General features: G+C 34.8%; 1 protein-coding gene across 1 annotated transcript in view; it reads right to left on the reverse strand.

Annotated features, from left to right (window-relative positions):
* Positions 1-1338: 1338 nt before the first annotated feature.
* LOC693037 (p260) overlaps positions 1339-26121 on the reverse strand; it is a 38091-nt gene continuing 13308 nt past the window's right edge. Inside the window, 33 exon segments of the mRNA NM_001044011.1 lie at positions 1339-1972; positions 2377-2479; positions 3856-4032; positions 4268-4412; positions 5126-5273; positions 5963-6131; positions 6751-6886; positions 7274-7525; positions 7848-8003; positions 8942-9126; positions 9883-10047; positions 10749-10861; positions 11578-11749; positions 12550-12700; positions 13213-13316; positions 13551-13697; positions 13775-13923; positions 14279-14570; positions 15027-15263; positions 15566-15683; positions 16337-16594; positions 16941-17101; positions 17590-17780; positions 18122-18231; positions 18834-18953; positions 19542-19723; positions 19954-20102; positions 20719-20902; positions 21406-21557; positions 22290-22459; positions 23294-23456; positions 24081-24267; positions 25739-25942. Of these exon segments, the coding sequence (NP_001037476.1) occupies positions 1401-1972; positions 2377-2479; positions 3856-4032; positions 4268-4412; positions 5126-5273; positions 5963-6131; positions 6751-6886; positions 7274-7525; positions 7848-8003; positions 8942-9126; positions 9883-10047; positions 10749-10861; positions 11578-11749; positions 12550-12700; positions 13213-13316; positions 13551-13697; positions 13775-13923; positions 14279-14570; positions 15027-15263; positions 15566-15683; positions 16337-16594; positions 16941-17101; positions 17590-17780; positions 18122-18231; positions 18834-18953; positions 19542-19723; positions 19954-20102; positions 20719-20902; positions 21406-21557; positions 22290-22459; positions 23294-23456; positions 24081-24267; positions 25739-25942 (5922 nt within the window). The 3' untranslated portion in view covers positions 1339-1400.

The raw sequence follows: 26121 nt of genomic DNA on the forward strand, positions 1-26121 counted from the left end.
AGTACATACTTGGTGAACGTCAAAAAGAACTACAGCCAATTCACAAAAACTAGCCTCCGTCCTGAGAAGAACTGTCAAGAAACTCAGCGGGCATGTCTTTTTTTTTTAAATATTAGTCAAGTCGACAGTCCCACTCTTCATATTGGAATCCTTGATAAGAAATAAACCATACGCTTAGAAATAAAGAACAGTTAAAAGTAAAATGTTCTCAAGTTTATGATACTATTTATTTGGAACGGGTATTTTGTTATCAACAGATTCGTTGAAATTATAATCCGAGGGTAGATTAGAATTCCGAGAACGCACGGATGGGCACTACTATCTTGCCTATTTTACGTATCAACAGCGAAACCAGGTTTTGTTTTGCTGTGACCATTCATTGAACTAATGGTATGAATATTATCGTTTTTTTTTTGGGACTACCTAACACTAACTAACAAAACCTATGAAAAAACCTAAATCAGCTAGTGTACAGCAATAAATTTATGACTTAAGGACGAATAACAAACAAATAAACCAACATACAGACGAACATTGATTTTATTTATATAAATGTGTTACGGTAAATGAGGCCACAGCCTCATTGTTTTGTCTATGAGTTTCGTAACCCCTTGATCGAGATCGTGGGCGCGATTTTGCAATTTGACCAAGACGATTTAACGAGTATACCTAATACCATATAATAGCTAAATATCAATGATATTGGATCTACTTTATTTCCAAATGAAATTCCTTTTTGATACATAATAATATTTTATCTTATACCTTTAAACGAGCAATTCTTGTATATTAATATATAATATGTATATAATCTGAATCTCGAAAACGGCTGCAACGGTTTTCATAAAATTTAGTATACAGGGGATTTCGGGGGCGATAAATCGATCTAGCTACGATTCATTTTCAGAATATGTTGTTTTATTCGTGTTTTCAATAATCAACTCTCCCCGACATCTATTGGCGAATAATAATATTATTTTTTCTTAATTGAGGGCAACTAACCGCTTTAAAGACACAACAAGATGGCGTTAAAACGAGCAAAGCTCGGTCATCATCTAGTTCTTTTTAAGCACACCTAAATATTGTTAAAACAAAAATAGCCTTAAATCATGAATTGTCAAAATCGAACCCGGAAAAACAAATTGGTTTCAGTAAAGTAATATCAGTTTTTTGGGCTTACAAAAAGCGTTCTTTAAAAAATAGACAAACTTCAAGTCATATAGATTATGTGAAGAATGATGGCGTTTTTATTGAACTGTGTGTGTGACTTGTATTAGAGTGTTTTGATTTAATAAAATAACTTTTTACTGAACTAGGAAATAAAAAAAATAAAAACACTTTTTATTAAAAACACACATTTATTCTAAGCATAAATAATGGCCGCATCTTAAAGTAATATTTTAAAGGATGTTTGTAGGGTCTGCAAGATAGCTCTCACATAGGTTTGACTTGTTGAACTCCTCCAGAACAGCCGGATCTAGTAATTTATTTATGATATTAGAGGCTCTACAGTCTTGAGGTGCGAGTGCATGATCTGACTCCAACTTGAACACCTGAACAGGTCTTTTGCTGTACTTAAACAGATTGTAATCATTCGCCAAATAGCCCATAGAAGGATGCGGGATTCCCTTCATCAAAACCAACTCAGATTCCAGCTGGAATTTCGGCTCATATTCTCTAGCAAGAAGAATTCTTCGGTAAGCCCCTTGGAGGATCGATCTCTTGTACTGGTGTGAGTAATGGACCACACCTTTAAGTCTATTTATACACGCTTCTACTTTGTCGGGCCAGTCTTCAGTTTTGCGCAGTTCTTCTTTAAGTTCTTCGCTATCAGTACCCGCCATCAGTTTGTACATGTGTTCGACTATTCTATCCTGCAGTTCGGTGTCCTTTAAATTGCCGATATAAGCATCTAATTGCGCCCTCATCGCATCTGGACTGCTGTCGAGACAGTAGACGACACCAACATGGCCTGCAAGTCAAAAGATACAAAATTAAAGGAAATTGAAATTGCTATTCTTTTGTTAAAGAGGTGAAACGCTTAATTGGTACCTTTTGTGTTTAATTCTACGCGAGCAGGCAATAAACGTGTTTTGTAAGAATTGATGCTTAGACTGAATGGATTTGTTGTAATGTTATATGATTGAAACATCGATCGCGTGTCTAAAGGTGGGTCGCGATATTCACAATTTAACACCACCAGGTGCGCATTTTGCAATTTGTATTTCATACCAGATGAACGGTTATGTTATTACGTTACGTTACGGTTACGCCATTAGTGTATTGATAGAATAACATAAAATTATATAATTTTCTGCTTTAAAAGTGTTTGCATGTTTTAATTTTATTTTAGCTGTTTTGCATTTCAATATTTACCTTCCTTTTCCAACAACGCAGCTAATTCCAAAGCGACGTTAACACCAAATGAGTAGCCCAAAAGGTAGAACTTTGATTTCAACTCAAATCGTTTCTTCATGAACTGAAATTAAAAAAATAATTGTTGTGGCACTTTAGCTGATTGGTACCAGGGAGTGCTTAAAGCTTTCTCTACGCGTTAAATAAGAGACAATATTTTATTTGTAATACTCTAGTTGCCAAAGCCTATAGACATCACAACGTGAAAACCACCCACACCTACATAGAGGGTAGTTGCTGAATATGAGAGGGGTGTGAGACACCTCTGTTAAAAAAAATGCATGTTAAAAGCATTACAATGTGTTATTCATAACACAATTTAATTAGAATTCTTCCCGCAGTTTTTTTTAATAATTTAAAATTATTTTACATGCATAATCTTGAATCGCAGAGAAAATTAAAATCATAACTTTGCATTTCTTTCGTAGCAGTAGCCGTTAGATACAATTAACGTGCAGCGGAGAAAACAAAAAAAGCCAAGTCTTCCTGAATGAGAATTCGCTCCAGGGGAAATGTACAAAGCCGGTTTCAACCTTTCACAACACAGCCAATTGGCAGTCATATTTTATGTTATTCTGAAGAAATTAAATTTAGTGGTCATCGTATGATTGTATATTGGTTTCTGAATACTAAAATTCGCCTCGTAATCTTGTCGCTATAGATGCTGGTTCCTATACTTATCGTTTTATCTTTGTGTTGGTAAATTGTACTTTAATTCTGGGTTTTTAGTCGACAAATATAAGATCCTATAATAATAAAGTTGAAATCCTAGCTCTTAGCCATTCCACTTCCTAACGAAACAATATAAATTATATTTAAGGAAGTAAAATTTGGAAACGATCAAATAAACTGCCTACCACATATTTAAATAAAACCTTATTGAGATTGGTAACGATATGGCCCAAGCCACGGTTTCACATCTATATTTGTTTATTTACGAATTGTTACTGGACACTTTGTGATGTCTAGTAGTCCCAATGGCTGCCTACAATTTATTCTAATATTACATATAAATTTTAGTACCTTCGTTCCATTTGACATGTTTAAGATAATAGAAAATTACCCTTTGTTATCTTAATATGAATTTATGTGGTTTTCCTCCCATTAATTTATGAAACACATGCTTTAGGACTTTAGATTAAATCAATAGATTAGATTCAAACCTTATTCATTTGTAAATAAATCTTTGGGACGACACCCACGGGAAAAAATGGGTGGTGCTATTCTAGATCCATATCACAGAGTCAAAAAACGTTACGACTAGATTTGGAGTGTAGAGTATCTGTTATTCTGACTAGAATATCTGTTATGAAATAGAGTTAAAAAGCCTTAAGGTGGAAAGTATGCTTGACTTGGTGCCAATGGGCTTTTATAACAGCTTGTTACCAGATAACGTCGTTTACTATGCCAGAATAAGTAAGTTATAAGCAATATGATTACCTTCCTAATATTGTAGGCCATTTGGGGAATGGTATCATCCATGACATCAGGCCCAAGTTGCAAGGTCATTGCCTGAACCTTCAGCCTCTCACAGATGGAAGTAAATATTCTGTTGTGCCCTTCGAATCCAGGTACAAGGAAGAGGTACGTGGCTTTAGGATCTAATTCTTCTTCCTCCTATTTGATTTAAAAGAGTTTGTTGTTAATTGGGTATTGAATTCGAATCAATAGTTTGACAATCAAAACATAATGCAAAAATTAAATTACGCCATTACAATTTACAACGGATCTATGATGATCCCTAATGTTAAAATATCTCAGCTACTTGATTTACTATTTACTTTTCTTAATTTACATCATCATCATCAGCCTTTATCTGCCCACTGCTGGACATATTTTTTAATTTACATACCTTGACAATACTGAACTTAGTACGCATAGGAATAACTGGTTCCGTAGCGTAGCATTCGTCCTCATCAATGAACGTGTAAAAAGCTCCTAGACCACCGTTGAAATTGTTGTTAGCTTTCACCATGCGACTCTCAAAGTTTTTGATGCTGTAATAAAAATTCATTTACTTCGCATTCTCTTTTCGACTACCAAATTTATGATTTCTGGCTGAATACTCAACAATCTTTATACAAACGCAAACTTATAAATAGAAACTTTTTTGTCCCTGTACCACCATTTTACATAGTATAAAATAATGTTACCATTTGGTTCAAAGTGTTGCCCATTATTGCAATTTAATCGTGATTTTAACCTCGTAGCTTTAACCCCGATGGTCTGTTGGTTCGTGTGCCTTATTTAATCCAAAGACAAAGCACCACCCCTTAATGACCACCCACGCTCATGCAGTCTCCTCTGGTCCCCAACTCGACGGCGACGGATTGGTACGAAAAAGGAAGAGTCCCTCCGGCTCGGCTGTATTAGAGGTAGTGGATTCGCAGAAATTGAGCATTGCCATTAAGGCCATTCAAGGCACGTTGCCCCCAAGCGTCGTAGCCATTACGGTTGGCTGTGACAGTGCTAGAAAATGGCCTAGCCCTAGAAAGAGCACTAACATTCAGAGATGGACAGTGTGTACAATGATCTCTGAAATCGCACTGTATACGGCCACTATTATGTGACACGAGATATTCCGTCGTTTTGAAGGACAAATCATGTGTTGTTCATAAGTGCTTCAGGATTCTGCCAGCAGCAATTTATATTGGTCATGGCGTATCTTTTTAAAATGGCTAATTCGTTACGTTTAATTTTCATATCTTACCTCGCTATAGTCATTTTTTTAACTTGTTCATCGGGGTACAATATATTGTATTCTTCTCTGATAGCTGTAATTATTTGTTGTATAGCTACATCATTCGTAATATCCTGAAGTGTGTGTGTCCCTTTAATTTCATTTATGTTTTCCACACCTACATAAAGAAGAACAAAAACGATTCGAATTAATTAAGAAAGTTTCTAATTGCATCTCTGCGAATAATAATAATCATTGAAGTATTATAAAACATTGGAATGGAAGTTTTTTATGATTGAGGGTTTACTGGTGGCCCGGAGGCCTTTCCAGTTTCACAAGGACAGGTGGGCGAGCAAGGGCTCAGCCAGAAGGGGCGGGATTTGCTTACAGCTATCCGAGCGTCTCCAAGGGAGACCTAACAGCTCAAGAGTAGCTGCTTCGCGAATTAATCTACTACCGGATTGGAACCGTGACCCGCTGAGAAGACCGGGGAGAAACTCAGTGGGCTGATGTTTAGGTTAGGTTGCACGTCGAACACTTTGCCGAGTTCGAAGAGTACGGTTACCGGGGTCCCTACTCCTAGTGTTAGAGCGGAAGGCATCTAATGCAAGGGTTATTGAATCTGATGGATCTCTAAGGACATTGGCAATAGTTAAGATTTACGGCCATGCTGTCGGTATGGACACCTTCTTGCCTATACCTCTGGAACTTATTACGTACATGTGCAACAGTGACGACTGATTACCATGTGGGTCAAGGTAATAAAACGGACGAACCAATTTTGCTTACGAACGATTATATGAACTTAGAATATGAATAAAATCTATATTTATATCTGGTGCTCCGAAAATGACTAACGAAACTCACCAATAATTCTTGAGACTCTCTCAATGAATGACAAATCAGACCTCTTTTTCAAATTGTAGGCAACGGTATTGCTATTCTTCATCTTCAAGCTACTTTCGAGACCGTTCAAAGCGGTCGATAATGTTTGTGCTTTAATTTTCGTTTGAAGATTATCTAGATTCCGGTCGAGCTGAGAAAACATAGACAATTGATTTCTAATTATATAAAAATAATTAATGTAATTAGGTCTAGGTGTTGTTGCGTCACGGTTCTTTTTTCATTATGAGCAATCGAGCATAGTACCGCCGTGAACGTGAGTTATCGCCGTCATTCATAAACTTCTGTTGAGTGAGGACTTTTATTGAATCTAATCTGAAGAAGGACATATTATAGCGCTTTGAATGTACCGTAGGGGGAATTGATTCTAAAGCACGTTGGTACATTTCTATGAAAAATCTGCAATCCCTCAAGGAATTCTCCAACGTCCGTGAGAGAATCCATAATGTCTGTCGGTCACTGATGAGCTGGAGATCTTCAAGGTCTCCTAGGAGCTAAGTAATGATCACTTGTTCTGTCGGACATGGCTCTTATACGGCAAAATCAAGACCCTGTCCGTAGTATAGGAGAGGACGGTGTTCCCGCCTGACTGCGCTGTGTGGCGGATGGATGGGTGATAGTATAACTTCTCCATCGTCTAAATTTAAATTGAAATCGAAGCGATTGATCGTAAGGCTTCTCTGCTAATGTAATTGACTTGTAATTTTTATAAGTCAGCTATAAAATTTAAAAAGAAGGACGGAGTGCCTCACCTCAGCTATTGTTCCAATGCGAAAGACCAGAGCGGGCAAAGTAATTTCGTTACGCGACTGGCAGATCTTGTCAATTACGCTTCCCACATACACATCAGCGTAAGATTTTGGGCCATAATTTATTATCACAAAATGGCTGAAAGATGATAAAAATGGGTATTGAAAATAGGGTATTAAAAATAAATATTTTATAATATCTTACCGTGACAACTCATAACTATGCCTCGCAATACGTCTGAATTTGAAGTACATCCAATCTAAATAATATATTGGTGGTAAGACCTCTTGTGAGTCCGTACGGGTAGGTGCCTCCTACCTGCCTATTTCTGTCGTGAAGCAGTAATGGGTTTGAAGGATGAGGCAGCCGTTGTAACTATACTGAGATCTTAGAACTCATATCTCAAGGTGGGTGCCGGCATTTACGTTGTAGATGTTGATGGGCTCCAGTAACCATTTAACACCAGGTGGGCTGTGAGCTAGTCCACCCATCTCAGCAATAAAAAAAAATATAGTAAAGACTTACTTTAATTCATTACAAATGTTCCTGGACACCAAATCCAAGTTAGCCACGACGCAGGCAACGTTCTTGAACTTATCAGTGACAACATTAGCTCTGAACTGATCTTCTTGGGCATCAGAACTGTAGTTTTGTACTATGAAGATACCACAAACTGGTCCAGTTTTAGTCGCTTCTCTGATCATGTTTGTGCATCCGTTCTCTGTTTGTAAGTTTTCTGACGAGATCTTGATTGTCACGTTCAGTTTTTTCCACTTGCTAATAAAACAATATAAGTTATATTTAAGGAAATAACATTTGCAAAAGATCAAATTTTAATAAGCTATCTACCATATATTTAGATAAAACATCATTGAGATTTGTAAGGATGTGGTCAGTGCCACGGTTTCAAATTTATATCATATTTTAGCGGTAGGCAGCGGCTTGGCTCTGCCCCTGGCATTGCTGAAGTCCATGGGCGACGGTAACCACTCACCATCAGGTGGGCCGTATGCTCGTCTGCCTACAAGGGCATTAAAAAATAATTGTTTTAATTTTAATTTTTTTTTTTTTTAATAATACTAATTTTGAATATGCTTACAAAATTTTAGTGAAACAATATCCGGCGATAGAATTAGGCTTGATGTGGATAAACAGATTTCTGGCACCACGTTTCACTAAGCGATCAATCAGTTCCAAGCTTAGAGCGCTTTCATCACAGACAACGATATAGCTTCCCCTCGATGTACAGGTCAATCTGTGGAATATTTATAATATAAATAAATATAACTATTTACTAACAATCACGCCACGTTAACTGGTCCTGTGATAAGTTCGTAAAGAACTTGTGTACCAGGTACCAGATAACGGAAATAAATGTAGGATTTTTATTATACACATACATATATTTTATATACACCCATAACCCTGGAAAGACGTTTATATTTATCATACAAATATCTTCCCTTGGCGGGATTCGAACCCGCGACCCTCTTGTGTAGTGACCATGTCACGGCCGTTAAATATAACTGTTATAAACACACAGATCAAGTAAAGTTATAAAATTAAGTCCGCCTGTGTACAAGTTTTGTTTTGTGCATAAAGTATAAATAAATAAAATAAATAAATAAAAATTACAACTTCATTACGTAAAATTATATAAATTATTGTATAAACATTCACAAAACTATACATATAAGAATATGCAATTGAATATGCAATTTAATCGTCGTCGTGGCTTAAAGGTTAAGACGTCCGGTGCATTCGTATGTAGCGATGCACCGGTGTTCGAATCCAGCAGGCGGTACCAATTTTTCTAATGAAATATGTACTCAATAAATGTTCACGATTGATTTCCACGGTGAAGGAATAACATCGTGTAATAAAAATCAAACCCGCAAAATTATAATTTGCGTAATCACTGGTGGTAGGACCTCTTGTGAGTCCGCACGTATATCTACCGCCACTCCGCCTATATCTGCCATGAAGCAGTAATACGTTTCGGTTTGAAAGGTGGGGCAGCCGTTGTAACTAACTATACTAAGACTTTAAAACTAATATCACAAGATGAGTGGCGCATTTGCGTTGTGGATGTCTATGGGCTCCAGTAACCTCTTAACACCAGGTGGGCTGTGAGCTCGTTCACCCATTTAAGCAATAAATAAAAATGCCTTTGCTTTGGAAAGGGCTTTTTACCTTGGATGAACCTTCAAGTCGTGATTCGTGTTGGAGTCCCTCATTTTAATCAAAACCTTGCCTCGGTGCTTACTGGAGGCCAGGAGACGGAACGCTCTGGATACATTCGCTGGAGAATACACCATCCGACTGAGGGGCCTCACCACTCCACTTGCTATACCTTCGCTAATCAATTTGTGCAGCAACTAGAATTACATTTTTGAAAATAATTTTACGAATATGGACTTTCATTAATTTCATCATAAATTTGATATTGATAGCTAATTAATTAAAAAGCAATTAATTTAATAAATTATAATGATTTTTAATTTTTAATTTTATAACACGCATTTTACTCATACCCATACTCCCCTAACCATGTACACGTAACTGAATATTCCAACGGAATTTTAACTAATTTCAAAGCATCTGATTAACTTTCAAATTTGCACACGTGTGCAATTAACATATGAATTGTTTTGATTACATTAGCCTAATACTCAATCACGATTAGCGGGATAAACAAAAAAAGTACTATTTTACTTTTACAGGCAAAGCACAGACTTCATAGGACGAGGTTAAGTGTTATTTTTATTTATCGACCCGAAAAATTATCTCCGTCTATTTATTTATAATACAAGTTTTGCTATCAAACCGAACTAAAAAGTATAAGCTTTCAAATAATTAATTTAACTGTAAAAAAATTTTGAGTGTCCGACATTATATGTTACAAAAATAGTTCTTCGGTAGCTTTTCATATCTATCTAAAAGTACAGGTTTTTTTTTGTGTAATCAATCAAAATATTTAAAAAACATTATTATAAATTACAAATAAACAATTTAAAGAAACCGGTAGAACTCAAGCATTACCTCCAGTTAGTAAGGTCTACTATGATATTTCCAGTTAAAAATCGAAAAACTTTCATTAAAAGTTTGAGCTAAAAAACCTTTTTGCAACTAACCTTTTTCTCGTTTAGTCCTTCAGTTTTGAAGATCGAAGAAAATTGTGTTGATACATAGCTCCCGGATGTAAACAAAAAGCTCATGTGGAAATCATTGTTCCGAATCATATCGTGTTCGCTTAGATCAAGGAACAAACTGTACTTCGCAACACACTTTATTACAGCCTGAAAATTAAGGTGGTATTATTTATAAATCTATTTTTTTTCAGGATGATGATATCGATAGCCCGTTTCACAATAACGCTACTTCTTACTGTCTTGATCAGCCATTCTCACTTAAGCAGCTCACCATACATACACATTATTATTGATACGCGCTGGGGTTTGGGATAAATAAAATTTCACCAAAGTACAACTTAAAACTGTATTCAATGCTTAGAACACTTAAACACTTCACAAACACTTTAAAACACTCAATTCGCTTGTCCCGCTTCGCTTCAGGTGATCCGTTCGCTGTTTCGCTTCCAGTAGTTCCGATTATTGACTGACTGCGTGCCATCCCTACAACGCTTTTATAGCCGATACCTCATTCCTAGAATTGTCGAGAATATTCTACACATCTCTAGTAGTAGTTTCCGCTATCTGTCAATAGATGGCGTTGTACTTCTTGAGAGTTCTAGATCCTTCGATATTTGTTCGACTATTCGGCGATAGATGGCGTTACTCCCACCGGCGTAACATTATGTTCACTATAACCTATTAGATTGTTTGTTTGAACTTGGAAAGGGTTAATTGTATACTGATGGCACTATAACGATAACCTTTAAGCTATTTAAGTTATCTAGTTGTAGTGTAATAGACTTTTTAAAACTAAAATTGTATTTTTTAACCATGTCCAGGACAAATGTGAGCTTAAAAATATTTACCTCACGTAGATTTCCGTTCATGTAATTGATGACGACGTCACATCCTTTATTTTTAGTGTTCTGCATGACCCTATCCTTGAAATGAATATTATGGGAGCTTGCAATATTCGATTCTGTAATAAAATGTATCATATTTATTTTATGAGTTACTAGAGCTTGTGTACGTGATCATCATCATCATCATCATAATCGGTTGCTCTTGGCAGAGCAGTCGTGGTCATTTGGAATTCTTGCTTATTAAAGCCTTGACAGATGTTTCCATAGTTTGCGAACCAAGGCCCGGCGCACACACTCATTAAGTGGGGTTTCAGTAAGGTCTTTCACCTGATCAGTCCAGCGCATGGGGATTCGTCCGCGACATCTCTTACCATTGACCCTATACTGAACATGGTAGGCGACAACAAATTAGTCAATTTATTTATTTATTTTAACGTCATAAGAATAACTGTAAAATTTAGTTTAATTTGATTTAAGGGACATTTCGCTTGATACGCGACATTTGCCTTTGTAATTAAAGGACAATTTTAATTAGTATTAGCACAAACAGTTCGATGTTTATAATTGATTTCAATTAAATTTACTCCACTCAAATAGCCGAAGAAGTTTTTTTGTTATGGTATTAATAACAAATTTTAAATTTTTATATGATTCTCCTGTAAAGTTGCAAAAATGTTGCTTAAACCAAAATTCAATAGTCGTTCACCCGTCGACATGGTTCGTTGAGTCAATTGCTGGAGCATTATTCCAAATTCCTTTATCAATAAACTTATGGTTTTTTATAACTGGAGTCTCCATTGTCTCTGTAAGATTAATGTTTCAAACTACGTACCCGGCAAACTCGGGAACAACTTCATTAGGAATTCTTTCTTTTTCGTGTCGCTTACTGTCGTGAAAACCTCACAATCCAAAGCGAGACAGATTGAAATGACGGCTTGACCTAATGCTCCGGCTCCTCCATTGATAAAAACTTTTCTTTTTCTCAATAATTCAGATTTAATTGCCTATTAACAAACATCATAAAGTGTAATTGCGTTTACATTGACGTCGACAACGGTTATCCGTGACAATGAAAACCGTCAAAGATTCAAAACGTCGGTAATAATAAAATGAAATTAATAAACGCGAGATTAAACCGTAAAAGTGCTTTTAATTATGTCTACGACTCGCGGTTTTTTTTATGGCTTAAATAGGTGGACGAGCTCACAGCCCACCCGGTGCTATAAGTGGTTACTTAAGCCCATAGACACCTGCAACGTAAATGCGCCACTCACCTTGAGATATAAGTTCTAAGGGCTCAAGTATAGTTACAACGGCTGCCTCACTCTTCAAACCGAAACACATTATTGCTGCTTCACGGCAGAAATAGACAGGGTGGTAGTACCTACCCGCGCGAACTCACAAGAGGTCCTACCACCAGTAAAGAAAATACAATGAAAAGTGTTCTTTTGTCATTTATAGACTATCATAGATCTGGACTGATCATAACTCTGAACCAGCTGATCTTTTTTGTACATTTTTGATGTTACGTATTCCTTTACTCAATATGGCATTGCATTTATTTTCTAACTGCGGTCAGTTTACAGACGCTACATCTTGGGGTAAGCGGCCGTCACTCGTGAACTTATTGTTCCGTGCGTCAGTTTGGTTACTACCACTTAAACTTCACAATCGCTTCCTTTACATACGATTTTATATAATGTTGAAATTGGTAACGATGGAGAATCTTAAGAATTTATTTTACCTAACTTTAAAATAAAGACAAAAAGTCCGATTAAAAGCTAACGTGATATCTCAGACTTACTAAACAATAATAAGCTTGTAGATATGGTAAAGGCACAGTGGCAGCGTCTTCGAGAGTCCAGTGTTCAGGTACCGGCCACGTTAGATCCGGGTCAGCTTCCACCAAAGTCGACAGAGCTCCTCCCTGTACTACACCCATTACCCTTTCACCCCTGTAAATGGGAAAGTGAATATATTTAAAATTTTGGGTGATAATAACCTATTCTGAGAAATTCTTATTGTTAATGTAACAATGACCCAGGAAATCGAATAAAATGACTTTTATTTCAAATGAAAAGTTTTCGAAATAATTAAAAAAACGTGCTGAACTGTTAACTCTGCAATAGGAGATAATGAACTAACAATAATAATAAAAATACAGCAAAAATAAGCACGGGAGAAGACCATTTTTATTTACTTTGCTTGATCTTGTGAAATATAACTGTAACTATCCATATTGCCATATGAAAAATATTGTCATAATAACAGTTTTACCATCTTCCAGATTATTCAGATTTTTTATGTTAGTTAAAAAACTTAAAATTTTTAATTATGATTTATGTCATCTTTGTCTCCACTACTTCCTAATAGCCTTGGCTGATCAATAATCAAGAGATAGTATCCATAGTCTTTAATTCTAGTTAAAGTTTGAAATTACATGAACTATTAATTCCAGATTACTTACAGACTGTTAATACCACTGTAATCCATTCCAAATGATCTGTTGGACTTAGATGTGGTTCCAGCGGCATCTTGTGCATCTCTGTACGACGGGCTACTGTAGCAGACCTGACAAAGGTTTTGATTATTTTTATTTTATGATTGGAACAATTTTTGATTTAAGAAAACCATTATATTTTGCTCATTTTAGTATATTCTCTACCCACAAAGTGTTCAATTAAAATTCCATACAAAAATGTATAATTTTTTTTTTTGATAATTTAAAAGTCCTTACGGCCAATTCGATGTCGTAAAATATAGCAGGATAAAATAACATCTCTATCCATTTAAGTATGAAATTACCTGAACTAAGTTATTATTGGCCGGAGTAGATGATGCCTCAATCCAAGTTAGGCTGTTCAAGTCACCGGTAATAGCATTGGTCAAGTAAACGTTTTGGAAGTTCGAGTATGAATCATTGGACAAATAGTAGAAGCTGCCCCATACACCCTGGAAATAAATTAAAACATTTTCATAACATACAAAATTTTGCATCGGATTATGTCCTTGAAAAAACTAAATTATACCTTTTTCAAAACGTTGAAAGTCAAGTTCTTCCGTAGTTGTTCTTTGAACAGTGGATGCTCAGCATCAAATGATGGAACATGGTAGAAGTCGTCAACCAGTACTAAGCTTACATTATTTCTCGGTTGCTTACTTAGTTTCTTAACTAAACCTAAAAGTAGAGTAAAATAATGACATTAAATATTAAACTAGCTAAAAAGGCTATTTGACAAAAATCTAAATCATCCTAACGACATTATCAAATTTAGTTTTGCAGATAGAAATACAAGTTCTAAACAATAAGGGATAAGAGACAACAGACGTGCGACCTCAAAGGCCCAGGAGCCAACAGACAGTTAAAGGGCAGCTGCTTCAAGTTTCCAATTATACAGACTCCGAACAATCACATTCACGTCGTCGGTCTACTGAGTAACGATAGTCGGCCGGTGGAAGATCTTCCTAATGTTGTTTTATATAAGACGATAGATAATTTAAAAGACAGATATTTTTTTTACAAAAGATCTTACCGTAAAGTCCGCAATAGGGTTGTCTCTCTGAAATCAAAACGACCTTTCTTGATTTTTCGATTTCGTTCCTCAACCGTGATACCCAAGTGAAGTTGATGTCGTGATTGATAGGCATAAACGTAACATCAATATCCTCCGAGGTCTTGCGCAACAAAACCAATATATGGTTCTGAACGGACATGGCCGATACAGTTGTGAAAAGAGAGTGATCCGGATTGATATTACTAATGTCTTCTTCCATGGATAGGATGAAACTATTCTGGCGTAGACTATCATGTATTTTCTTCATTTCCTGAAATAAAATATATATTTGTTACACTACAAATAAGCCATTTTTAGAATCTAAATTGCAACTCTGTAGGTTCTCTAGAGCCTACTTTTATTGTGGCTTAAGGAAAATGGTAAGAAATACATCAATCATTAAAAATCAATGATGTCATACACATACATATTATGGAATGTACATTAAAAATATGATGATGGGATGAACATAACATTTCTTATTTCTTACAATATTATATTAATAAACACTTAAGTCAATTATAGTTTAATATACATTATAACATATGACTTCAATGGTAAAATATCATAAAGTGAGATCCTGACAAAATTATTATTGCGAACTAAAATTTGAATTACGACAATCACCAGTCTGTGAAATTAGAGAAATGTTATTGAAATTTTTGTATCAACAACCAATATTAATTGTAAATGTATTAATTAAACAAGGCTATAAGTAAAATCTTACCATTTCGTTTCCTAACAAATTAACAGTAATCAGGACATCTGCTCCGCTAACAGCTTTCAAATCTAATGATTCAACAGAAACAACGTCGAAATTAGCGCTTGCATGTGTTCTTGTCACTTCCTTGATGAGCTTTGAGATTTCGTGGTCTTCTGATCTCAAGCATTCGATCACATTGACTTCCTCGCCATTTACATTGTCACTTATGGTTCCAAAAGAGACTTGTAACGCAGTCTTGAGCTATAAAATTCAATTTAAAATTATACTCTAACCCACAATCAGAATATTCTGCAGCAATTTTCATATTTTTTTCTGTCTTTAAATTCAATAAGCAGATTTTGAATTACTATGAAAAACATATGAAACTGTTTTGACTTTATACTTGATTGTATCATAGAATATCTTATCAAGATATAAAAAAGTAAATTGACAGCAATATAGACTCTTTATTGTTAATTAACAAAATTAATGAATTAGACAAAAAAGACCTAGTAATAGACACTGAATAAGTTATGATTGATAGCATTGAAAAAAATACTAACATCAACTACTCCAGTTACAAAGTATGGAACAAAGACTCTAGATTGCATAACATCAGGTTCTTTTTCAACTGCTGGTTTATCGTTGAACGTTAGTCCAACTAATTCAACTCCACCACATCTGAAAGAGCAATCATATTGTATTACCATACTAACTGTTACAAATATTCTGAAATTCCAAAAATGAACCATGTTACTTTATTTCCCAGATCGAAAATGATCATTGACCTAAAAGTATGGTGATAATTGAAAATTGTTTAATCACTAGTCTCTGAAATCATATAATTCATGATTATGATACTTGTAATGCGTAGTCATGACTACCACTATCATGATAAGTAGGTTTGTGAGCCCGCACAAATAGGTACCAGTAATGTATTTTGATGGGAAGAATGGGACAGTTTTTGTACTATAAAAACGGAGTCTCTTATAACTCATTTTCTAAATGGGTGGCTGCATTAACATTCTTTATTTCTATGGTCTATAATCTATGGTAACCACTCTAGACCAGATGGGCCGTCCACCCATCTAAGCAATACAAAAAGGCTTTAGTAATATCTTTGCCTATTGCAACTGACACTAAATCTTTTGATCGTTTTTATCAAACCTTACAATAATACTATTGAAATGAAGTACGAGACTATGCAAAATACGTTAAATTTAATTAATATTAATTTAAAAATAGTAGGATTACATTTAAATTTAATTTAGATTTGTATATGTCTGAATATTGTGAAATAACTTAAGATTTAAATAAAAGTTTTTAACACTCACTTTGTATAATTGTAATGATCATAGATTTCAGCATTTATACAATTAACATTATCTAAAGCAATCATTTTAGCGTTCTTGTGTTCTTCAACATTGATGGACAGTTTCCTTATTATTGTCGGTACCGAAACACCGTCGTGGTCTTTGGCGAAAGCGTTTAATTGAATTAGACCATCAAGGAATGATATCCAGTCTTCTGACCACTTGATAATTCCTTTCTTACGGCTCGATGTAGTCGAGTGGATTGACTGAAATGCGTCGCTGAAAATACACGACTTTTTAAATAATTTCAATTTCTTCCTTAATTTAAGAACTCTATATCTATACTAATATATAAATCTACAGTTATTTATGGATGTTCCGTTATAACTACTGAACCATGCATCCAATTGACTTGAAACTTGATATCCATGTAGAAAATACATGTACTTAATGGATGGGCTAATATTTATATGAGTATTGGACTCCCTAATAATAATGACAATAAATAATAATGTTAATTATAAATGCGCAGCCAAAGCGGCGAGTACGGCAAGTTTATTTATAAAATCGTCTTTGGGGCAGGTTAAGTTTATTTCATTCGTAGCTTGACCCATAGTATACTGACCTATAGGAGTAGCCTCTCAAGTTCATTAGAGTGTAAACGTCTTTTGAATCCAGTGCAAAATCATCTGTATCATCGCTTTGAGGGGGATTACGATCGGCGAAATCTTCCGTCACAGCTTCTTTTACAAAACCACTGACTATTTCAGTGTTTTCGTAACTCACCTAACATAAGATTAATATTAACACACATAATAGTATTTACATTACAGTAACAGTATAAATAGTGATACTGTTTAAACAGTCGTCGTGGCCTTAAGGATAAGACGCCCGATCTTCGAATCCTACAAGTTTTTTTAACATCAATTTTTTTAAAGAGCCGAAGTTTATTGAAGTTCAATTGTGTACTAGACAGTTAAGACCTCAAATCTCAAAGTCCATGGAGGCATTCACATTGCGAAGTCTATATACAGGCTGCGGTAACTACTTAGCATGAGACAGGCGTATTTTGTTTTTATTGCTTGCTTTTATTGAATAATTTTTTTTTATGTAATATTATAGTATAGTGAGCATAATGTCATTTTCTAGATACACTGCTTTAATATTGGATTCACGTAAGATATTAAATAAAATATACTATTTTTTATATATTTCACATTTCATAGAGCATTAGACATATTGTCAGGATAAAATTGATTAATCTACGAACTAACCCCGAATCTAGCATTTCCTTTATGTATCATGAACGAAAATTTCAGTGTATCTTCATCCCTGATGGCTACTTCGCCACGGAATTTAAGATCTTTGAATACAACAGACATATCCTTGTAGTTCTTCCCGTTGTACATGGCCAGGGTTTGCCAAACGTTCACTAGAAAAGCGGCTTCTGGTAGAACGCAGATTCCTGTTTACATTTTATTATTTGAATTAGTATGTGGACAGCATCTTGACTAACAATATAGAAATCGACTTCCAAACAAAATTCGTTACTCATTTTTCGAAGACATCTGTTGTATAATCTTATATCGTTAAACGAGCAATTCTTGTATATTAATATATATATATATAATCTGAATCTCGGAAACGGCTCCAACGATTTATTTGTGGAAATTACATTTTCTCAATGATATTCTTGAAGTGGTAATCCATTGTATTTTATGACAACTCCATCATCCGTTTTTTATTTAACTTTTATTTTATATGGTGTAGTAGTTTTTTAGATTTCAATATGCAAAAATAATTTACCTTCTCTATTATGACCCCTGAAGTATTTGAAGTCATCGTCGTGGATTGACATGACGAATTCATAACACGGAGCGGTCACTCTGTGTTTAGTGTTATAAATGGCTTGAGGCCTGAAAACAAAATCATATCCAATGAACAAGATATTTTTTATTCCTACTGTAGCTAGACAAGAATACGGCTCATCTGATATTGAACAGTCACGGTCACGTCGCAGATGTGAGTAACACCAGAGGCAGAATCAATTCGCTACCTACCATGCAGGGTTTTCCCATAGCCTTATTGGAAAAAGAACATGCCATAGCGTTCGAGAAGCACCGTCAAAGGACGTTCATTCCAAAGCCGAAAATGTAACATAACAAAAAATATATTTGAAAACGCACATCCGCTTCTAGCAATATTCATTTCTTTTACCATTTGAATTCTGGCTGTTTTGTAACCGTAGACCATTTCGATTACTGCCCTACTAGGCTTTCTCGAAAAGCAAATGTAATATATTGAAAAATATTAGTCGTCGTGCACTACCAAAATACAATTTCGAACAAAGGCCCTTTTTGGTGGAACATTTCATCCGCAGTCCTAAAAGCAATTATTCTAAAACTTACTAAAATAAACAAAAGACGTTCACGGAATTATGTCCCGATTTTTAAGTACTTTTAGTATCCTCAAATTGCATTTATAGTAATTTTATGAAACTTTATATTTTTAAACGTACCAAGTTTCACTATGTTCCCATTCAACCAGGTGCGACAGTAGAGGAGTCTCAGTAGACACAGGATACTCGATTTTTGGATATAGAGCACTGATTTTTGGGTTCAGTCCTAATTCGTATAATCTAGAGAAATAAAGAATTGATTAATTTAAATATTTAAGAATTGCTAAACAGAAATGTTGCTCAGGGAAATAAAGTTGTCAGGTGAGCCTGAAGAATTTGGAGCTATTTTTATTATTGGAATGGAAATTGGAATGGGATGGAATTTTTATTAATTTGGAATGGAAGCCATTTTTATTACATAGATGGATGAACAAACTCATGCTCTATGATCCGTATATTTTTTAAGTTACTAACATAGATTATAAGTAATTATTACTAACAAAATGTTATGGTTTAAAAAAAAAACTGAAATAAAGTATTAATAATAATAATAATATGGTCCATCTTTTGTTAAATTGATACTGGAGCTCGTAGACATCAGAATCATGAATTCAAAGTTTCAATTCTAGTGTATTCCGAATATCCAACCCTTCAAATTAAGACGCAAGACTTTTTGGTGATAAAAATAGGCAAAATGGCGGTTTCTTACCATTTGGATTTAAAACTCTTCGTATCCACGCCTGGTTGTCTAGTCTTAACATTCTAATACGTGATTAGAACCCGTTTAAAGTTTTGAGCTATTCCTTCAAATCAATTCAAATCACTTACTTTCCAATTCCTTCCAGTAAAAATTTTACGGGATCAGCATGTCCTCGTCTGGTCAGGGGAAGATGTTGACATTCCGGCATAGACCTCTTAAGGATCGCTTGTAATAATCCGTGAGGTGCAATCTCAATGACCAATGAGTCTGATGGTATTAGCTTTGAAGTTTCTTCGAATAGTACTGGGTTCTAAGAAAATAAAATTAGAAATATTTTTGAGTAACGCAAAATCTTAATGTAATGCTAAAACAAACTAATAGCTAATTACAAATATTTAAAACACTACAATATGTTTGAAGAATTTTTACCGAACGTTATCAATAAGAATATCAATAAAACACAATTAAAATCCAATTGCAGAGATTTGCATAAATAATATCTTGGAATTAAAAAAAAACATGGCAACACAAAATACTAACCAATAAATTATTAGTGTGATACTCGGCTGACGAGAACTTAGCTTTAGGATCATCCCAGTTTTCTTGTGGTACAGATGTAGATACCCACTTTTCACTCCGTGGCTTCGGGTCTTTGATGACATCACTCAAGTATTTTAAAAGGCCAGGACCTTTATAAACAAAATAATAATAATATGCAAGGTATATTCTACGAGTATACATATTTTTAGACTGCTATGTACTTAAAATTTGAACATTAAGAATTATAAATACAACGTATTAATTCAGTCTTATACTGAGTTTTGTTCCTTTCGGTCTTGTTAAATATAGCATCTAGTATTTATTTTATTTAAAATATTAGGTCCTTACATATGAAATTAGCGAATAAGACCATACACTGCACAACAAGCAACCACTAGGTTAGATGAGCTACAATTGGAATGTCTGCGACATCCACCGTATTTCCGGGACCTTGCTCAACAGATTACCATTTTTTCTGGAATTTGGACAACTTCTTACAAAGAAAAGGCAGTCCAAACCACCTTCAAAGAGTTTATTGATTGTTGCACCCATGGCTTTTTTAGTAATAAAAGGATCAATGAACTAAATAAGAGATGGCAAAAATGCATAGATAACAACGGTGCACACTTTGATTAATTAAATATATTTTACAAAAAAAAATGACTTCATATTCCTCCCGTACAAAACGCCAATTTCATATGTAAGGACCTAATATATGAGCATAGTTTATTTATTATAATCGGTATGTAACACTTCAATATTTACCGCCATCAGCTATGTATCTCGAATGAAACGAGATGTTAGAGCAGGGTACTTCTTTGGCAAATATCCCTTTACTGGTGAGCTCAGAGATGAACTTCTTCATTGGTTCAGCGGGTCCTGATATTGTTGAAGAGTCCGAACTATTGTGGCAAGCCACTTCGATTTCAGGCGGACAGAGTGGTAGGATCTGTAATATGTAAGGACATTTTAAATCCGTATTTTACTCGAGAGCGGAAAAAATAAAAGATAACTAGGTACGCTTTTCTTGATACACTTTTGCATGCGTTTTCATCTGTTCCCTAACGCTTTCGCACTTAGCATCGTATTTTGGAAACTACTTTGCTTTAAATAATGCGTCTCGATTTTACAAGTAATCATTAAATTGGTCGCTGTGTTTTTTTTTTTTGTTTCATTTAATAGTTTTTGAGAAATTCGATTTTACTAGCAACGTTATTCATGGTTAGATTTGCCTATTACCGGTTCAAGTGCTGTTACTTTCAATGTTTTCACTAAAACCAAATCAATATTACCAAGACCATCACTTTTTATCATTTGTATTACGTACATAATCTTTAATTAAAAACTGATTTTACTGCGAAGTCCTTTGAAGACTAAACAACTTTCTTGCTTGCCGCTTCAGCAATTATTATGTAAAGGTTGTATATCTAGTCAGCTTCACTGTTTACTTACATTCTTATATCCGAGTCCAACGGCGGCCATGGACCCACGAATGAATGGTGTTTGCACAGAAACCAGACCTCGGCTGTACGCTGATAAAATCATCTCTTCTGCAGTGAAGCAACCGTCAGCGTAAGCACATCCTAATTCTCCCACACTGTGACCTGCCAATGTAAATGAGCAGTTTAAAAAAAACAAAAAAAGATGTGTGGTGTCCTGGCACACCGGATAGAAACGAAGTTCCTCATTATAAAAATATTCATTTTAAGTTATATTCGAGGTATAAAGAAAAGAAAATTGGAGTTTTTGCAACAAACCACGGTCATTCGGTAACGTGCGAACTTATTGTGGTATACTTCATTCACGGTTGTTTGCATAAGAGTTAGTGTATTGCGCAGACGAACGCTCTGAGATCGTGGTCAATGACCGACGAAATCGATGACAAAAATATACGTTATTTTTTCTACATTATTACAAAGTTAAATCGTACACTATGTGCATTACTAATTTGTGCGTTATTACAAAACTAAGTCATACACTGTGTGCATTACTAAAAAAATCTTACGTTATGGACGTTTTTTCCTGGTTAGGGTACCCCTCCGCATCGTCCCATAAGGAACTTTGTTCCAAAAAACTTGTACGTGAATATGAATCGGTGCATAGATATTAACCAAATGCTCCTGTGTTGGTGTATAAAGTGAACAACATATTATTCTGTTCATTTATAATTTGAATTATTATATGTAGCTTCATTAGTGTTTTGTTATATCTTAGTATTGGTTTTGTTTTAAGTTATGTAAGCAATTATAGCTTAATGCTTAACTGCAAATATTCACTTTTAATGATTAAGTTTAATAGCAGTCTTTGCTGTATGCTATAAAAAATCATTCACTTACCAATGATGTGATCAGGAACTATTCCTATTTCTCTCAAGACATCAGTAAGTCCGATCTGGACAGCAGCAATTCCAACAAATGAATGGAGAATGTTGTCAAAGATAGTTTTATCTGGTTCACACAGGATGCGGACGATATCAATACCCTTGGGCGCGAGAACTTTGTGGCATCTGGCGGTGAAAAGTAAAATATATTCATTTAAGAAAACCTTTCTGGCTAGTAGTGGCTGTGATAGTTATAAAATTAGAAAGCTTAACTAGTGCTGGGAATTGAAGATTAGTTAAAGTGTTTCTTTCATTTAAATTATTCCAAATTAGACTGTTTAGTTTGTTATTTATAGTGTTAAGAAAATTTATTAAAACTCTTCTTCTTCTTAGCCACAGTTAAAGTTTTGTGAAACTAAAGGTCGTTATACATTAACAACGTCCACATTACAGCCATTGTTATTTCTCTTGTTCATTGTTAAGCACCATATATAACTTTAAATTTTTGCTAGAGATGTTTAGTAAAAAGTTGTAGTGTTATTACGTTCTATGAGATTATAGAGCAGAATGTAATTGTCACAATACTCTGCTGATCAACTCGGTATGACAAACACTCAATTGTATTTTATTAATTAATTAGGAAATTAAACTAATTTAAATTAATTAGGAATTTACATATATTTTAATAAATTAGGAAATTAATTGATAAAATACAATTAAGTATACAATTGTACAATTTCCTAATTAACTGATAAAATACAATTGAGTCTGTAAAAGTAGGAACTTATCAAATGAAAAAACACGAGGGTTTTGTATCAGAACAAGGCGATATCAGTAGTATTTCACCTTAAGTCTACGGGTTGGATTCATCACAAGAAGTTCCTTCGTAGTGAAAGACCTTTAAGAATAAGACCGATAAATCGCCAAGCTATCCCATGATTGAGTTAGGCGTAATCATATGATTACGAGAATATCTTACATATTATGCCACAGATGCTTCAGATAACAATTCGAACTTACTTTTCAATAGCAGCAGCAAATACAGGAATCCTCATTAATTCAGCTCCCATACCAGCCCATTGGCTTCCCATTCCACTGTAGACGAACCACACCGGACGAATAATACCTGGGCAGTACTCTATGCTTTCAGTGAGGCAGACGGTTTCATTGTTCTCATTGTTTTCTAAAAAAATATTATAGGCATGTTACAAATTAGTATGTTACAAATTGTTGGTCTTTTTATTAGAACTTCTAGTTTTTTTTTATTGCTTAGATGGGTGGACGAGCTCACGGCCCACCTGATGTTAAGTGATTACCAAAGCCTATAGATATCTACAACCTAAATGGCGCCACTCACCTTGAGACATGAGTTGTAAGGTTTCCTTTTTAACAGTACAACCATCCAGTCCAAATAACCATTTCTTTATAGATATCACTTACTGTGATTCTTTTATTTCGTAAATTAAATTATCTCATATAGTATCTTTAACCATAAAATAAATACTTCGATTTTTTTTTTGCTTAGAGCTTTCATTCGACTATCGTTAGCTCTGGCAGTAACAATATCCTGATTTTACATTTCATTGTTGACGTCCTCTTACTAATTAATTTAACTCTAAAATTTTATGTAAATAATAAAACCCTAATTAATTTAATGAAGATTGCTTGTGAAACGGAAGCCTGCACACCTATGTTGACCACCGCGACGAAGACTTCGCTCTCAAAATCTCCCAATATGACAAGCGCTAAGTCAAGTGAAATATAAACTAACTGGCCCAACTACGTTAGTTAAATAAAGGTGATATACCAAGTATTATGTATCCTCTGCACATATGTCCAGCTATCTCGTAATCATGGATGTCGTGTATCAGTGCAATTTGCTCGGCATCAACGGGTCTATTCTTTAGTGATTCGAAAATCTTCTCTACGCAGTTATTCTGTCTACCAGATGCTAGCACTAAATGAGGTATGCTGCTTTTGTAGCGTTGTAGGTCCTGAAATTTAAACAAAAGAAGATGGGGAAGAAGTTGATTGAAAAGTGAAATAGCGTTTTTTTTTTTTATAATTATGAGAAACATTATTGTTGATTTGATAAGAAGCTGTGTTGGTCTCTTTTAGTTTCAATATAAAATATTCAACTTAAGATATTAGGCTAGTATAATATTAAAGCTCCTTAAAATTTCAATAAGTTTTTTACTCCAAAAAAGGCATATCTATTCTTGTACAGTTAATGGCCTTACAGTAAAGTAATCAGGACCTTTGTTAAATATATTTGACGTTAAAAGTTTGGGTTCCCGCATCTGTATATTTGCAACCTTAAATCGCAGACAACCTTAGCTTGGCTATTGAACGTGTAACGTTTATCTTGATTTATCGATAGTACGATTTGTAAGTGATGACAGATGTTATGTTCTAGAGATGATTAAGTGGACACATCGTTCACTATCATGAGCGATGTCAGAAACTTTACAACACATATACATATCTATACTTCTATACTAATATATAAATCTACAGTGGTTTTTACGGATGTTCCGTTATAACTACTGAATGAACCATGCATCCGATTGACTAGAAACTTGGTATTCATGTAGAAAAAAACATGTACTTAATAGATAGGTCAATATTTATATGAGTGTTGGACTCCCTACACCAGTTGCGTGGGCGTTAATGATGAGAATCTATGTGGGGGCGAGAAATAATAATGTTAATTTTAAATGCCCAGCGAAGCGGACGGGTACAGCTAGTTATATTATAAACGTTATCAACACTCATGAAGCATATATTATGTAGCCTCTGGATTATATCTTGCGTATATTTTCTTGTTCAAGGTAGTTTATGGGCTTAAATTTATTACTGCATTGATGGATGAACAGGCAAATGACCCAACTGGCGTTGAGTGGTTAGCGGACATGTGAATAGCGTCACAACGTGAATGCTGTCAACTATCTTAAAGTCGAAGTGTCAATTCCATAACAGCTGTTTCGCCTTTCAAACCAAACTACTCCGCGGCATATAGGCGGTTGTATGTGGTACCCTTACGCCCATTTTCATATTATTAATCATAGTATTTGGTCGCGATTTATGAACATATTTACTAAAATGATCGACGGTTTGTTTACGGTAACAATAGCTGCATCATTCCACGACCAAGCACCAGTTACTGCTCTTTAATGATTGCCCAAAACGCCGGGCCTCGGTTCGCAAACTACGGAAAACATCTATCAAGGCTTTAACAAACAAGAATTCCACATGACCACGACTGCTCTGCCAAGAGCAACCGACTATGATGTGGCATAATATGCAAGTTATACTCATAATCATATGATTACGCCTGATTTAATCCTGGGATAGCTTGGCTGTTTATCGGTCTTGTTCTTAAAGGTCTTTCACTGCTCTTTAATATTATTATAAAAAATAATGTTAAGTGGTAAATGTATTACTTTATGCTTAAATTATTATTACCTTAGGTTTGAAGTGTCCCTTTAATAAGACATGCAAATTGACTCCACCAAAAGAGAACATGTTCAAAGCGGAAAAGCCTCTTTTGAAAGGAGAATTGTCAGTTAAAACCTGGACTCTCCCGTCGCGTACAGAATCTATTTGATCTTGTGGTTCGGAGTAATGTAAATTAGCTGGGAGCTTCCCCTCGTGGTATGCTAGACAGACCTAAAAACAGAATTCAAAATGAAAATTAATAAGTTAGTCAAACATCTTATTCTCATTTGATAATCATTTGGAGTTTTTGTTGAAGAACGTCGAGAGAACGTATTCATTCGGGTGAATAAACTTTAACGACGATACTTCGGCCATCAAAAAATATCTAGGAATAAGTATCATAAGTCGCT

Source organism: Bombyx mori, chromosome 18 (assembly GCF_030269925.1).
Source record: "Bombyx mori chromosome 18, ASM3026992v2".
Taxonomy (NCBI): Eukaryota; Metazoa; Arthropoda; class Insecta; order Lepidoptera; family Bombycidae; genus Bombyx; species Bombyx mori.